Genomic DNA, 14,202 nt, shown 5'->3' with positions numbered 1-14,202 from the left:
TGTACATGGCGCCAAGTGTGAGATTGTTATGGAGTTTGCTCGGAGAGAACAGTGATTACATCTATCAGGATTATATTTACAGTGCATTCCTGCGAATAAAAGTGGAATATTTTGGTAGTTGTAGTTGTAATGTATGTTTATGAGGGCGTTGAACAGCATTAAAGCGTTAAGCGTGTTGTGTTTGTTGGGAAATACAGTGTTAGAGAGACAGTGTGGAAAAGCGCCGGAGCTGAAGTGCGCCATTTTAGCGGTTTAAGGCTGAGAGCTGTGTGTGTTTACTGTCATGTGGAATAATGTTGAGCTGCTGCTCAGTGAGGACTCGAGCACCGTGCGGCTGTGCGGGGAGCAGGAGCCCGCCAGCGCCTTGTACCAGGTGGACACTCTGCTGAAAATCTCCGCCTCGGAAAAGGTATCGAGCTTCATCAACTTTCTGACTTTTTATCCCTCAATTCATCACTGGAACATTCAGTATAAAAGACTGTAAACTAGATGAAGCTCTTTAACTCTTAACTTTCATTGTCATGTGATTCTTGAACCACTTCAAATACAAATAATTTACTGTTTACAGCTATGAAAATACATTACTTTACAATTCTCAAAGGCATTTCTACAAGCCAAGATATACAGTCAGGTCCATAAGTATTTGGACAGTGGCACAATTCCCAACACAAGTCAAGAACACTCCGGAGGAGGTCAAAGTCTACAATCAAGAGACGCCTTCATGAATGTAAATACAGACGGTTTAAAAAAGCTCTGACCAGTTCTGATGCAAGATTAACTTGTACCAGAATGATGGGAAGAGAAAAGTATGGAGAAGGAAAGGAAGGGCTCATGATCCAAAGCATACCACATCATCTGTCAAACATGGTGGAGGCAGTGTTATGGCATGGGCATGTTTGGCTGCCAATGGAACGGGCTCACTGGTGTTTAATGATGATGTGACTGCTGATAGAAGTAGCAGGATGAATTCTGAACTGTACAGAGCTATACTTTCTGCTCAGATTCGGTCAAATGCTGCAAAACTGATAGGACAGCGCTTCATAGTACAGATGGATAACAACCCAAAACATACTGTGAAAGCAGCCCAAGAGCTTTGAAATGGAATGTTCTTAAATGGCCGAGTCAGTCACCTGACCTCAACCCAACTGAGCTGCTTTTCACTTACTGAAGACAAATCTGAAGGCAGAATGACCCACAAACAAGCAGCAACTGAAGGCAGCTGCAGTAAAGACCTGGCAAAACATCTCAAGGGAGGAAACTCAGCATTTGGTGATGTCCATGGGCTCCAGACTTCAGGCAGTTATTGACTGCAAAGGATTTGCGTCCAAGTATTAAAAATAATTCTAATATTTATGATTTTTAGTTTGTCCAATTACTTTTAAGCCTGTGAAAATGGAGGGACTCTGCAAAAAAAGGCTGTAATTCCTAAACACTTAATGCAATATTTTTGTTTAACCCCTTGAATTAAAGCTGAAAGACTTCAATCACATCTTGATTGCTTCATTTCAAATCCACTGTGGTGGTGTACAGAGGCAAAAATACGAAAAATACCGGACTGTATGTATATCACGCTATACAGTACTGTGGCTTTTTTTTTTTTTTTAAGTTAGTTTAATTAGTTAGTGTAATTATTAAGAGATGAAATAACAACATCATCCATGATATCTCAGAAAAGCATACTGTGAGATAATTTATCACAATATCAATATCATCATATTGCCCAGCCCTAATACACACTTTGATACAACAGTCAAAAATCAGGTATGAAAGAAAAATAAATGTTTAATGAAATATGATTCATGAACGTGCCTTTAGTTTAATATATTCCTTTACTGATTTACTGACTTTATTAATGATTATTACAGCAGTTTTCAAAACAGCGTCTTTTTCCTTTAAATATTCAAGATTTCCTTCATTTCTGTTACACTGGAGGTGTGTAAGTGCAAAATTCTGCATTGCAGAGTCTCTTTATACATCCCACTCTATGTCTCTAGGACTGTTGTGGTGTGAAAGTTTCATATATATGATAACCTAGTTTAAATATGTCACAGCATTAATCAACCTTTAAAAAAATAAACAAATCAGTGGTGAAAATTAAAAGGAAAATTTACTGCAAATTCTTTGCCCTCTTGTGTATATAACAAAAAACCATAATGAGACAAAATAATCAGATCAAATCTTTCTTAGGAAGATATTTTTGAGAACGAACTTTCCGTAAAATCTTAGACTGTAAGTATTTATCATGTTGTCATTATTTTATTTACGTGATTTTATTTATGTACATTGTGCTGCTGACACATACAGTGTCAGTGCTGCTGCTTGGGTGACTGCATGAATCACCAGTTGTACACGTGTTCCTAATAAAGTGGACATCGAGTGTGTATGTTAGTGTAATGTTTGTATCACGGTCTGACCATGCAGAGTGAAACAAAACGAGGCGACTAACTAACTCTTAATTATAGACTTTAGTTGATTTATACCAAGAGTAAGCAGTTCACACCAACACCGTGGGGGCATGCTGTTATAGGAAATGAATCAACGACAGGGTGGTGCGATTTAGCCCAATACGACGCCAACGTCAGAGCTGATTCCTGTATGTCCTGAAGTGTTTTATTCCTCTTATACAGCAACAATTCACCAACATTAAGATTTTTTTATTTATTAAACAACAGCACATCCTGCTTTTGAGCCAGTTCCTCTGCCATCACCTTGTTTGGTGAATATTTCTATAACTAACTGTTTATTATTTTTAATTTTTTTTTAGGTACCGTCTGACTCCAGGATCTACGCCTTCAGTAATGCGAATTGCTGCGTCGTTGTGGCTGACAGCACCGTGGTCCTCTTTGACCCCAGTTTCCAGACCGTTCTGCATCACCTGTATTTCGGTAAACGCACCCACAGCCATCATGCCACCTCGCGTCTGAAAACCAGAACATGGCACTGGATAGTAATTTATTCTGTTTATATTCTGTTTTCTGACTATGTAGCAAGATCTGATCATAATGTACAGTACTGTGCAAAAGTCTTAGGCACATGCAGAGAAATGCTGTAGAGCAAAGATGCCTTCAAAAATAATGAAACTAAATGTTTCTACATTAATACTATAAAGAGCAGTAAACAGTGATAAATGAAACAAAGTCGATATTTGGTGTGATGATCCTTCGCTTTAAAAAAAATTTAGTAGTCTCAGGTGCAGTGTGTGCAGTTTTCTAAGGAAATGAGCTGGAAGTGTTACTGAGCATCTTGCAGAAGCAGCCACAGTTCTTCTGGAGACTTTGACTGTCGACTCGCTTCTTATTTCTGCAGCGAAACCCAGCAGCCTTCATTATGTTTTTATCTGAAAAGTGTCTCTTATGGAATCTGCTGCTTTCTTTACTGACATACAAACATTTTTCTGTAACGTTTCATTTTGTGCTGGAAAACTAATGTTTGGAATCTAAAGTGGTTTTGTACTGAATCAATAATGTCGAAAAATCTATAACGAAGTTTGTATTAAAAAAGAAAATAGGGTGCCTAAGACTTTTGCTACAGTACTGTGTATCAGTATAATCATGAGACGTCTTTGAGTCTTGGAGTCCTGCTAGTAGTAGGTGTATATTACTAATAAAGTGAAACTGATTAAAAGCCGTGTGTGCGTTGTGTGCAGATACGTTAGTGGACGCCGTGAGTGTCTGTCCTCAGGGACAGTTCTTGTTCGTCGGTGAGAGAAACGGCAGTCTTCATATTATATACATCCCTCTGAAGAAGACCATCCTGAGTAAAGTAAGTGTGTCACGAATATCATCTTCAAGTAAACCGCATGATGAAGCATTCAGCGTTCTCAGCTCTGTTACTGTCGATTTAAGAATGTTAATTAATAGCTATTTAATAGTGCGTTGTTAGATTACACTAAATTTTTCTTTTCTTCAGAATCTACAGCAGCATCCATCAAATGGTCACGAAACAACCTACAAGAGCCTCATACTTCACGAAGCACAGAGCTCTCCAGGTGCCTTGAGAACTGGATCATATTCCTGCTGTCTGTTTTTACAGGCTCTGTGTAAACTAGTGTGTAGTCGCTTTTTGATATAGTGTCAAAACCTTGCATTGATGTTTAGAGACGAGCCGAAAACAAACAACTGCCGCCAATCAGATGGCTGTTTTATTCTGCATCCTGAAGCACACATTCAGGAGTTTCAGTTAACAGTATTTATTTGCTCATCTCATATCATAACTCTACAAAATGCAACAGAATCCTTAGCATGCTATTTTATGTCATTACCATATATATATATATGTGTCATGTAGCATTTCCATAATATGTTTATTTGATTTGTTTTCTTTCAGCCCAAAGTGTTTTATTCCTCTCATATCACAGCAATATTTCAACGAGTACATTTCTGTATTAATTAACGAACAACGTATTGTACTTTTTTATCCATTTCGAGTTACATTTAGCGTTGTGGGACTTCCGTGAAACAAGTTTCTGTGATCACTTAAGCAGCTTGTCGTATTCCTGAGAAACCAAAAAAACCCTCAAACTGTCTTGTGTTGGAATCCTTACTGACAGATACAAAGCTCTGACACTGGAGACTCCTTCTATAAACGTTAAATAAATGTCTCCTAAGAGAAAGCTTCACCATATCAGTAGTGACAGCTTTTCTATGATAGATAACATGTTATTTTTTTACATCAGTGTTTTCCAGCTTAGATTAAACAGAGTCCCTGTATGAGTTGTTAGTCTAGAAACGCTAACGTGTTAGAACGAGCGCATGAATATAAACCTGTGATTAGCCTTGCAGTTGGAGCTACTGCCAGAACCGCTGTTGTAGAAAATTAATCAACACTTTCTGACCAATTCAAATGAAGAATTCAACAGCACACTGGTATAAGAATGTTTCAAGCTGTTGGCTGAGTGTCTGTTGTAAACTTGGTTTGTCTCTCATTCTTAGGATTATACCATCTTTTTGTCATTGTTCGCTATGGATTCTTGCACGTGTCCAATCTTGCACTGGAGAAGACGCAGAAAGGTTTGGAAAAGTTTACACTCTACTGCAGTACAGCAGTCACTGTTACAGTAATATTTTTCTGTTTTTCAGTTCTTAAACATCTCCTCTTTTTTTTTTCCTCTCTCCCTCTTTTTTTTTTTTTGTCAATAGCGATTGAAAATATGGACCTCAGTGCCTTAAATGAGGTACGCTGTTTGAATAATCTCATTTTAACTCCTTTTTAAATGCGTATGAAAGTTTAACTGGACATGTTAATTTTTCTGCAGATCCAAGCTAACATTCACATGGACTTCTGCTCCACTAAAGAGATCAGTAAAGAGGGCTGTATCTCAGCAGCGCTGGCCGGCTTCGGCAGCGAGGTCCACCTCATGATCGGGGTAATCTGAATTTTACATTAGGCATCTCTATTCTTTAATTTGGGACGATCCACATTTAAAAAGGGCATCTCTGTCTGTAATGATAATATACAGTCAGGTCCATAAATATTGGGACAGTGACACAGTTTTGGTAATTTTGCCTCTGTACACCACCACAGTGGATTTGAAATGAAGCAGTCAAGATGTGACTGAAGCGTAGACTTTCAGCTTTAATTCAAGGGGTTTAACAAAAATATTGCATTAACCGTTTAGGAATTACAGCCATTTTTTACAGAGTTCCTCCATTTTCACAGGCTCAAAAGTAATGGGACAAACTAATATAATCATAAATATTAGGATTATTTTTATTACTTGGAGGTAAATACTTTGCAGTCAATGACTACCTGAAGTCTGGACCTCATGGACATCACCAAATGCTGCGTTTCCTCCCTTAAGATGATTTGCCAGGTCTTTACTGCAGCCATCTTCAGTTGCTGCTTGTTTGTGGGTCTTTCTGCCTTCAGATTTGTCTTCAGTAAGTGAAAAGCAGCTCAGTTGGGTTGAGGTCAGGTGACTGACTCAGCCATTTAAGGACATTTAATTTCCAAGCTCTTGGGCTGCTTTCACAGTATGTTTTGGGTTGTTATCCATCTGTACTGTGAAGTGCTGTCCTATCAGTTTTGCAGCATTTGGCTGAATGTGAGCAGAAAGTATAGCTCTGTACACTTCAGAGTTCATCCTGCTACTTCTATCAACAGTCACATTATCAATAAACACCAGTGACCCAGTTCCATTGGCAGTCAAATATGCCCATGCCATAACACTGCCTCCACATGTTTGACAGATGATGTGGTATGCTTTGGATCATGAGCCCTTCCTTTCCTTCTCCATACTTTTCTCTTCCCATCATTCTGGTACAAGTTAATCTTGCATCAGAACTGGTCAGGCTTTTTTTAGAGGTTTTTTAGCAAAGTCTAATCTGGCCTTTGTGTTCTTGATTGTTACCAGCGGTTTGCATCTTGAGGTAAACCGTCTGTATTTACATTCATGAAGGTGGCTCTTGATTGGAGACTTTGACAATGATAGGCCTACCTCCTCCAGAGTGTTCCTGACTTGGCTAGATGTTGTGAAGGAGTTGTTCTTCAGTAAGAAAAGAATTCTGCAATCATCCACTTTAGTTGTTTTCTGCGGTCTCCCAGGCCTTTTGGTGTTGCTGAGCTCGCCAGTGCATTCCTTCTTTTTAAGAATGTACCAAATTGTTGATTTGGCCCTCCTAAAGTTTCCGCTATCTCTCTGATAGGTCTGTTTTGGTTTTTCAGCCTAATGATGGCCTCGTTCACTTGCATCAACACCTCTTTGGACGGCATATTGAGAGTTCCCATGAACAGCTACCAAATGCAAATTCAACACTTGGAATCAGCTCCAGACCTTTTATCTCCTTAATTTATCATGATATAAGGAGGAAACAGGCCACAGCTGGCCATGAAACTGCTTATCAGTCAATTGTCCCATTACTTTTGAGCCTGTGAAAATGGAGGAACTCTGTAAAAAATGGCTGTAATTCCTAAACGGTTAATGCAATATTTTTGTTAAACCCCTTGAATTAAAGCTGAAAGTCTACGCTTCAGTAACATCTTGACTGCTTCATTTCAAATCCACTGTGGTGGTGTACAGAGGCAAAATTACCAAAACTGTGTCACTGTCCCAATATTTATGGACCTGACTGTAAGTGACGCAGAGGCTCTGGAGCATGTGCTAAACTCTCTCGACTGTTGCTCCTGATGCACACTGCCGTGGTTAGCTTTGTCGTGGGAATAGTTACGTGACTGACGGTGACATTTGAAGCACTTATCGTGCAGTGAATCACCTGATTGGATTAGTTTAATGGGCGGTGCTTCTAAGTTTACTGTTAACACACCAAAGTTGATTATTTTATTATAACAGCACATCCTGATATATTTTATTTCTCTTTATACTACAGCATTATTTTTAACATTAACAGTTCTAGCAATAGTTATTTACATTGAAATCATTACTACGCTTATTACAGGCTGTCAGTCAAGTCTGTGTTGGCCTGGCAACATGCAACGCTCTCTCCAGCTGTGGCTTCTATCTGAACTATATTTTTGAAGGAGTGAAAATTAATGAAAAATTTTGCCATATTGTGTTTGAAATGTCAGTTACTCTGTATTAATTTCTTGTTTATGGAACTCTTATATAAAAGCAATATCACACTCACAATCACGCTGTTGTACTGAATATCAGCACGGCTGTGATTTACCTGCGGCACTTATGGTTAAGAAGTCATCTTTCATCTTTCTGCACACTGAGGTTGCTGGCATGCAGGAATTTAATTTCAAACTGTTTTGTCAACTTTGCTAAAAGGCTCATGGTGAAACTAGTATTTCGCAATGGCGCCTGGAGCTTGATCAGAGGACGCTGTCGCTGGGCAACGTCCTGGACTCAACCTTAATGCCAGGTAATGCTTTCTATCAAAATATCAAAGCAGTAAGCGTGCTCTGGAAGTCGATGTGATCAGTGGAACTCATCGGATGTGTTTTTCTGTCTTTGCTTCAGGTGTGAGGAAGATTCAAGTGATGGACAATTTGATGTACGTGCTGAATGAAGAGGTGAGAAAGACCTGACAAATATTCATCTAACAAATGATGAGTTATTAGTTTCCAACAGTGCACTTCTCATCTGGATAATGCTGGTCAAACAGAAAAAATTCTCACTGCAGTATGTTCATATTTACCATTGCTCATTCGAGTAAAGGTGCTAAAGGAACTCAACCTGGACGTAACGTAGGCTACATACTAACTTGTAGCATTGTTCTCTTTGTGTGCTGTATTCAGGACATGCTGAGTTTGTGGGACACTCGCTCGCTGGTCATGCTGTGTTGCTGGCCTGATCTCCACATCCTCGACTTCCTCCTGATCACAGAAGGAGACTCGGCATCCATTGGGACGTAAGCGTCTGCCGTTTTTATTTATTTATTTATTTATTTATTTTGATGTGATTTGTTCTCTTTCATGAACACAAGAATCAAGCAGCCTGACTGACTATTTACTAAAATCAGCCAAGAAATAAAAGCCAGAAAAGGATTCCGAAACATGCTAAATTGTTTCCGGGAGCAGTTAATTTAGAAAATTCACCAACCTTTGGAGTGTGAGCCAACAGGAACCACTAAAGCAGACTGTGGTCCCGTCATCCTTGCAGTCCAGATGTCTAATTTGATGAGCTGTTTTCAGCAAGGTTGTTTTATGACTATTCGAATTAAATTTAGCTAAAAAAAAAAAAAGAAATCTGATGTTAGTGTAAATCCATTAGGTTAGGAATAGGGATGTGTAATGGTATTAGAATTCCTGGTTAACAATTTGAGACCAGATTTAACAATTTGAGAATCTTCTCTGAATCAATTCGTTTTTTTTTTCTCTCTCATTTTCGAATTTGTAAATTTGCACATTTCAGGAAATGACATTTCTGTTTAATTCCAGACAAGAGGGCACCAGCATGAAGATCATGACTTTGACTGCAGCCGAGAACAAGGTGTGTCGTGTGTTGTTCTCGAGTGTGTTTGTCATTTGACACTTTATATTCTGCAGATTTCCTTTTCTTCTTAATGTCTTAAACACTTAAGAGCTCCTATCATTTTCTACCCACATCACTAATATTAGCTATCCTGTTCATTATGGCTGTGTACTTCAAATATGTGACACTAATATGAATGAATTTGATATCTCATCCTTTTGGAGAGTTAAATAACCAGATTATTTTGCTGCATGCCTAATTTTCATTAGACTTTAAAACATGTGCTAATCATTCCTTCATGTCTCGACTGGTGGTAGCCTCATCTGAGGAAGCTTCTGGTTCAGTCCCTTCCTACCATGGAGGTTCTTTACTCACTCGAGGTCTCGGGTGTGTCATCACTGGTACAGAATGCCATTAGTATGGTACGTCTACAGCCACAACCAGATTATTTGTCTTTAAATAAAACTTTAAATGTCACAGAGCTTTAGAGATGTTATTTTTTTTTTCTCTTATTGTTCTCATTCTCTGAATGAAATTAGGATGTCCTGTATTTGCTGGAAGGCGTTTCAGATAACTCAACAAGGTGAGCTGGGGAGAGTTGGATTTTTGATGCACTTTGACACTGAGTATGGAAGTGATACGTTATCCTGTATCGCACAAATCTATGAATATAAGGATGTATATGTACGAATAGGATTATATATAAGAATATATAATCTGTGGGGACGGGTGATGTTGCTGCTCACACTGTATGAGATCTGTTATTACCTGATTCGAGTTGCAAAAGATCTCACAATAAGTTTATAGCAAATCAAAAACTTGGGACGCTTGGACTTAGGTGTGACATTGACCAATCAGGAAGTAGCAAATAAGCAACCATGTTTTCTTCTGTGATGAAATCACATCTTGATTGCTTCATTTCAAATCCATTGTGGTGGTGAAAATGTGTCACTGTCCAAATACTTACGGACCTGACTGGATACTTTTTTTGTGTGTGTATCTGTACAAAGCAGTGCTGAGGGATCAGCCTTGGGTTTAGTCCTGAGATGCTTCACAGAGGCTCTTCCAGAGAACAGGTATGATTATAAACTGTTTTTTCAAAGTCTGGTTAATTGAGTCTCTTCCATAGTCACATTGTAAAGTCCACTTTAATGCCTCTCATCTGCAGGTTGAATAGACTTCTCTACAAACACAAGTTTGAAGAAGCTGAGAAGTTTGCGATAGCCTTTGAGCTTGATGTTGAGGTAAAAAAAAATAAAAATAAAAATAAATAAAAAAGAACCAGCATTAAAGTTCTCTCGGTCTTGTAAATTTGAATCTTTTCTGTTTTTCACATCGTTACAATTCTTCTGATGTGCATTTATACAATTCAGGCTACATTTCACAAAGGACCTTTTGGGGTTACTCAGAAAAAAAGCACCAAAACATGGCAATTTAGGGGAAAAAAAATGATTTTGAAATAATTAATTCTAATAGAGTCAGTCTGGGGTGAAGCGTCTGTTCATGAATGAATGATTTTTCCGGTTATTGCGGATGAAAAAAACAAAACATAACATCAGTCTCCAACAAAAGACACACCAGCAAACTAGTGATACATAACAATGCGTTTTCTAATGATTGTCCTTGTGAACGCAGCCTCGGTGTAATCTATCAAACACAGCATTTTATGTGCTTTTCTTTTTTTTTTTTTTATCCTCTGCTTTTTCTAGCTGGTGTATAAGGTGAAGTTGGACTTTGTGATGGAAAAGTTGGCTTTAGTATCACTCAATGATCACGGTCATGAAGTGGGGACGAAGCTTGTTGAGGAAGCCAAAACGAACCTGATGAAGATTATGGTACTGTCGTAAGATGCATACATAATCTTTCCCAAGCATGATAATTAAACCTGTGTGCATACTGTATTTGTGTGTGTGTGTGTGCGTGTGTGGCGGTGTGAGTAATCCTGTCAGATTTCTCTGTGTCTAAATTGTGACAAACAGCCAAAAAAATGACCAAAAATGAGGTTTTTCTACCTATAACATACTTTGATCCCTCTACTTTCTAAAACTTGCCTAGGCTTTCCGTGTTGTAGATAAAGAGACAGTTTATTAAACGTGGCAACAGAAACACCTGTAGGATATGAATACTGGTGCATATGAACATAGACCTAGTTGTCTTAGGTATTATTTTAATTTTTTATTTATTGCATAAAAAAATGAAATGCCAGAGAAACCAGTGAATAATTTACAGGATAGAATAATTAAATGTATTTTTTTTTTTTTTTTAAACGTTTAGCAAAACAGGGCTTTAAAATGCTTCTGGTTGGGATACATGCAAAAGAGAATCTTACGTTTATGAGAACCTGTAGTTTTTAAAATTATTAAAAGTTTATAGAAATGCTGAAGTGTCACATCTACAGAATAAAGCATGAACTGGGAATATTATTAATTAAGCTCATGCCAATATTATAATATATCCATTTGCTGGATAAGTTGCAGTACCTGCTAAAGGACAAAAAAAAGTGTCCTTTATTACAGAGGACATACTTCTTCAAGCTCATTTCTTCAAGAGCCACAATCAGACGTGTGATAACCCCTGCATGTGTATATCCCTCTTTTGTCCCCACCAGGACGAGCAGTACGTGGTGCAGTACTGCCTCAACGCTTTCTGGCCCACACTCGCTACAGCTGAAGAGATGCTGAACTACGCCGCCAATCGCTTCCCATCGTCCCACATCCAGTCAGCTCTGGCCAAACTCGCCACCTTCTGCGGCCTCTACGGTTCAGACAAGTTTAAGTACGTTCTGTTAACTAGTCCTTGCACGTATGGGCTGGAGTTAAATGGGAGAAATTTTCCAAATTAAAACACCACTCAGAATGTCAAAACTCCGTCAGTATGTGGCAGGTTAAGTTTGTCCAAGCTTGTGCCTTAAATGAAATGTCAGTTTTGCACAGCTTTCCACTTACCCAAGATGTAGCCAATCAGCTAAGACATGCTTGGTGATGGACGTTTGCTTCTTTAGTGTTCGCACAAAGGCTACAAGAGTAATATCGCTAACAATAAGTCAGTCTCATTCAAGTACTTTCAATTATTTACACCTTTCTCTTGATAAACACTTGATGTTAAAGAAAAATACATACAGTATAGATATGTATTTCATGAAGATGGCAAGTATTATATGACATTTCTGCCCGTAATTCACATTTAGTGTGTTAGTGAAATTGTCTCCCTCGCTGTGTTTAGTGGTGTGTCCTGGATCGAGTTCCTGAACAGCAGAGATTACCTGAAAGAGATACTCGCACTTCTGAGAGAAGGGAACCTCAGCAGGGCGCAGTACCTGTGGCTCCGACATGAGGTACATCTACACACAGTCTCACACGTGTGTATTAGTGTCAGCTAGGAACGCACCGAAATTTCAGCCACTGAAAATTTTCTGAGAAAAGAGAGGAAAAAAAAGCCTAAAATGCTGAAGGACTTCTCCACTATGGGTTTAATACACTGCTGGAAAACACAGTTTTTGAAAAGATGATAAGTGACAGTTCTAAAGAGAAAAGTATAACTAAAAAAAAAATAATGGATTTCATTGCCTTTAGCTGATCTCTTTTGTCGCGGATGTTGTGTTTTGAAGGCGAGCGGAGTACGATGAGCCTCGTTTGCTGTTTAATTTCAGTTAAAGAGTTTTTATATAATTATTCTGTTGCATACAGCATTTAAAAATGTGCTCACATGCTTGTTTTAGTAGATCAGTAGAACATAGTGTAATAATTTTAGAGGTTTTTTTGTCCTATTCAACGGACTGACTTTATCAATAATAAGTGTTTTTCACTAAATTACCTTGAAATTGTTTTAAATTGTTTAATTCCAGCAAGTAAAATAAATGGTTTTCTGAATTACAGCTTTGGAATTTGCATTACTACATAACAGAGAAACAGACACCTGCTTGTGCTGATAGTTCAGTTTATAGCGAAAAAGATTCCTTGAGTCTTGGAAAAACACATAAAAGTAATTGCTGTTTTTTTGTAATTCTACTCTGTCTCTATTTTTTTGTTCAAATGGAATTTTACATTTTAAAAAAAGCCCGATTTTGTTCTTATCTAAGTTCTTATGTTAATACCTGGCACTGTGTGTTCGAGATTTTAAATTGAGTAGTACTGAATCACGTAAAGGTTCTTTAAAAAAAATCTTTGATAGTGACTTCATTTTGATCTTTGCAGGCTGAGTTTGTGGGAGAGTTTAATGAGAAATCCATGCAGGTGTTGTTGAGCTCCATCCCGTCAGACATCCCGTCTCAGGAGCTCTGTATCTGGTTAAAGGGTGTGGTGGTGCCCTTCATGTGGAGAGTGCTGCCTAAAGGACAGGTATGATATACGATAAGATGTTAATAACATCAGTGTCGTATACAGTATCTATAGGTACAATCCTGTATTTTTTTTTTTTTTTATATGTATTCATGTGGCAGATTTTATAAGGTAAAAAACAATCCAAGCATAGAGCTGAGAGGAACTTGGACCTGTGCTCATTTCCTGGAAAAGTATGGAAATTCAGAAAATGGTTTTCCTCCTGCAGTAGCAAAAAAAAAAAAATTTTTAATGATGCAGTTAATGACTTTTAAAAGCTGAACGTAGAAAGTTTGAAAAATTCAGAATAATCTTTTCCAGGTCTGTAAGATTTTCAAGGCTAGAACCTTTAAACTATCACCTACAATTACAATTACATTATGTTTATTGCGATAATTATTAAAAACATATTTGACACTTTGATGACAATCTTCTTATAGTAGTAATCTTAGTATTAGTAATAATGCGTTGTGACACAGGTCAAGTATTTGCTATTGTCAGGATATATTAATATGCTTATATTTTATCAGTATTGCAGAAACATTATGAGAAAAACATCTTTATTGTGCATGTCAACACTGTAACTGAGGTGTGTGTTTGCAGAGAATCCTGGCTAAATGGCTGGAGCTGCGAGCAAGAGATCTGGAGTTAACAGAGAAGGTATGAATTCATCCGTACAACATTAGCATTGAAGTTCTTCATTTTAACTTCATTTTAAGATTTGGTTATCTTGAATAAATCGTATTTTCAGATTGTTATTTCCCTTCTTTCAGAATGGCTGGCCTCAGAATGGACTGATGCTCGCTGAACTCGGCCTGCCATCCTTCTGGATGTCCACAAATCTGGTGCAGTTTATTTATTTATTTTTTTTAATTTTACACTCTCTTTAAAAGCTTAATGGTATGAGCTTAAGAGTTTATTTGATAGCACGTGATTCAGTGACTCCAGAACTCTGATACAGAACACATTTAGTAGTTATTATAAACAAACCTGTAAAACCAGCATGAGATG

General features: G+C 37.9%; 1 protein-coding gene across 2 annotated transcripts in view; it reads left to right on the top strand.

Moving 5' to 3' along the window:
• Positions 1-14,202, top strand: part of kntc1 (kinetochore associated 1) — a 39,379-nt gene continuing 25,177 nt past the window's right edge. Inside the window, exons 1-21 of one of the 2 annotated variants that reach the window (XM_034299215.2) lie at positions 1-409; positions 2,765-2,885; positions 3,647-3,762; positions 3,910-3,988; positions 4,932-5,009; positions 5,139-5,173; positions 5,255-5,365; positions 7,730-7,823; positions 7,922-7,974; positions 8,200-8,312; positions 8,842-8,893; positions 9,193-9,297; positions 9,415-9,458; positions 9,889-9,951; positions 10,044-10,119; positions 10,585-10,710; positions 11,484-11,650; positions 12,098-12,209; positions 13,069-13,212; positions 13,795-13,851; positions 13,965-14,036. In XM_034299215.2, coding sequence (XP_034155106.2) covers positions 284-409; positions 2,765-2,885; positions 3,647-3,762; positions 3,910-3,988; positions 4,932-5,009; positions 5,139-5,173; positions 5,255-5,365; positions 7,730-7,823; positions 7,922-7,974; positions 8,200-8,312; positions 8,842-8,893; positions 9,193-9,297; positions 9,415-9,458; positions 9,889-9,951; positions 10,044-10,119; positions 10,585-10,710; positions 11,484-11,650; positions 12,098-12,209; positions 13,069-13,212; positions 13,795-13,851; positions 13,965-14,036 — 1,944 coding nt within the window. In that variant the 5' untranslated portion in view covers positions 1-283. Of the gene's footprint in view, positions 410-2,764; positions 2,886-3,646; positions 3,763-3,909; positions 3,989-4,931; positions 5,010-5,138; positions 5,174-5,254; positions 5,366-7,729; positions 7,824-7,921; positions 7,975-8,199; positions 8,313-8,841; positions 8,894-9,192; positions 9,298-9,414; positions 9,459-9,885; positions 9,952-10,043; positions 10,120-10,584; positions 10,711-11,483; positions 11,651-12,097; positions 12,210-13,068; positions 13,213-13,794; positions 13,852-13,964; positions 14,037-14,202 lie in introns of both variants that reach the window. The other variant, XM_034299214.2, reaches the window with a different exon arrangement.

The sequence above is a fragment of the Pangasianodon hypophthalmus genome, chromosome 24 (assembly GCF_027358585.1).
Source record: "Pangasianodon hypophthalmus isolate fPanHyp1 chromosome 24, fPanHyp1.pri, whole genome shotgun sequence".
NCBI lineage: Eukaryota > Metazoa > Chordata > Actinopteri > Siluriformes > Pangasiidae > Pangasianodon > Pangasianodon hypophthalmus.
The sequence above is the reverse complement of the archived record's forward strand: the minus strand, read 5'-3'. Positions and strand labels throughout refer to the sequence as shown.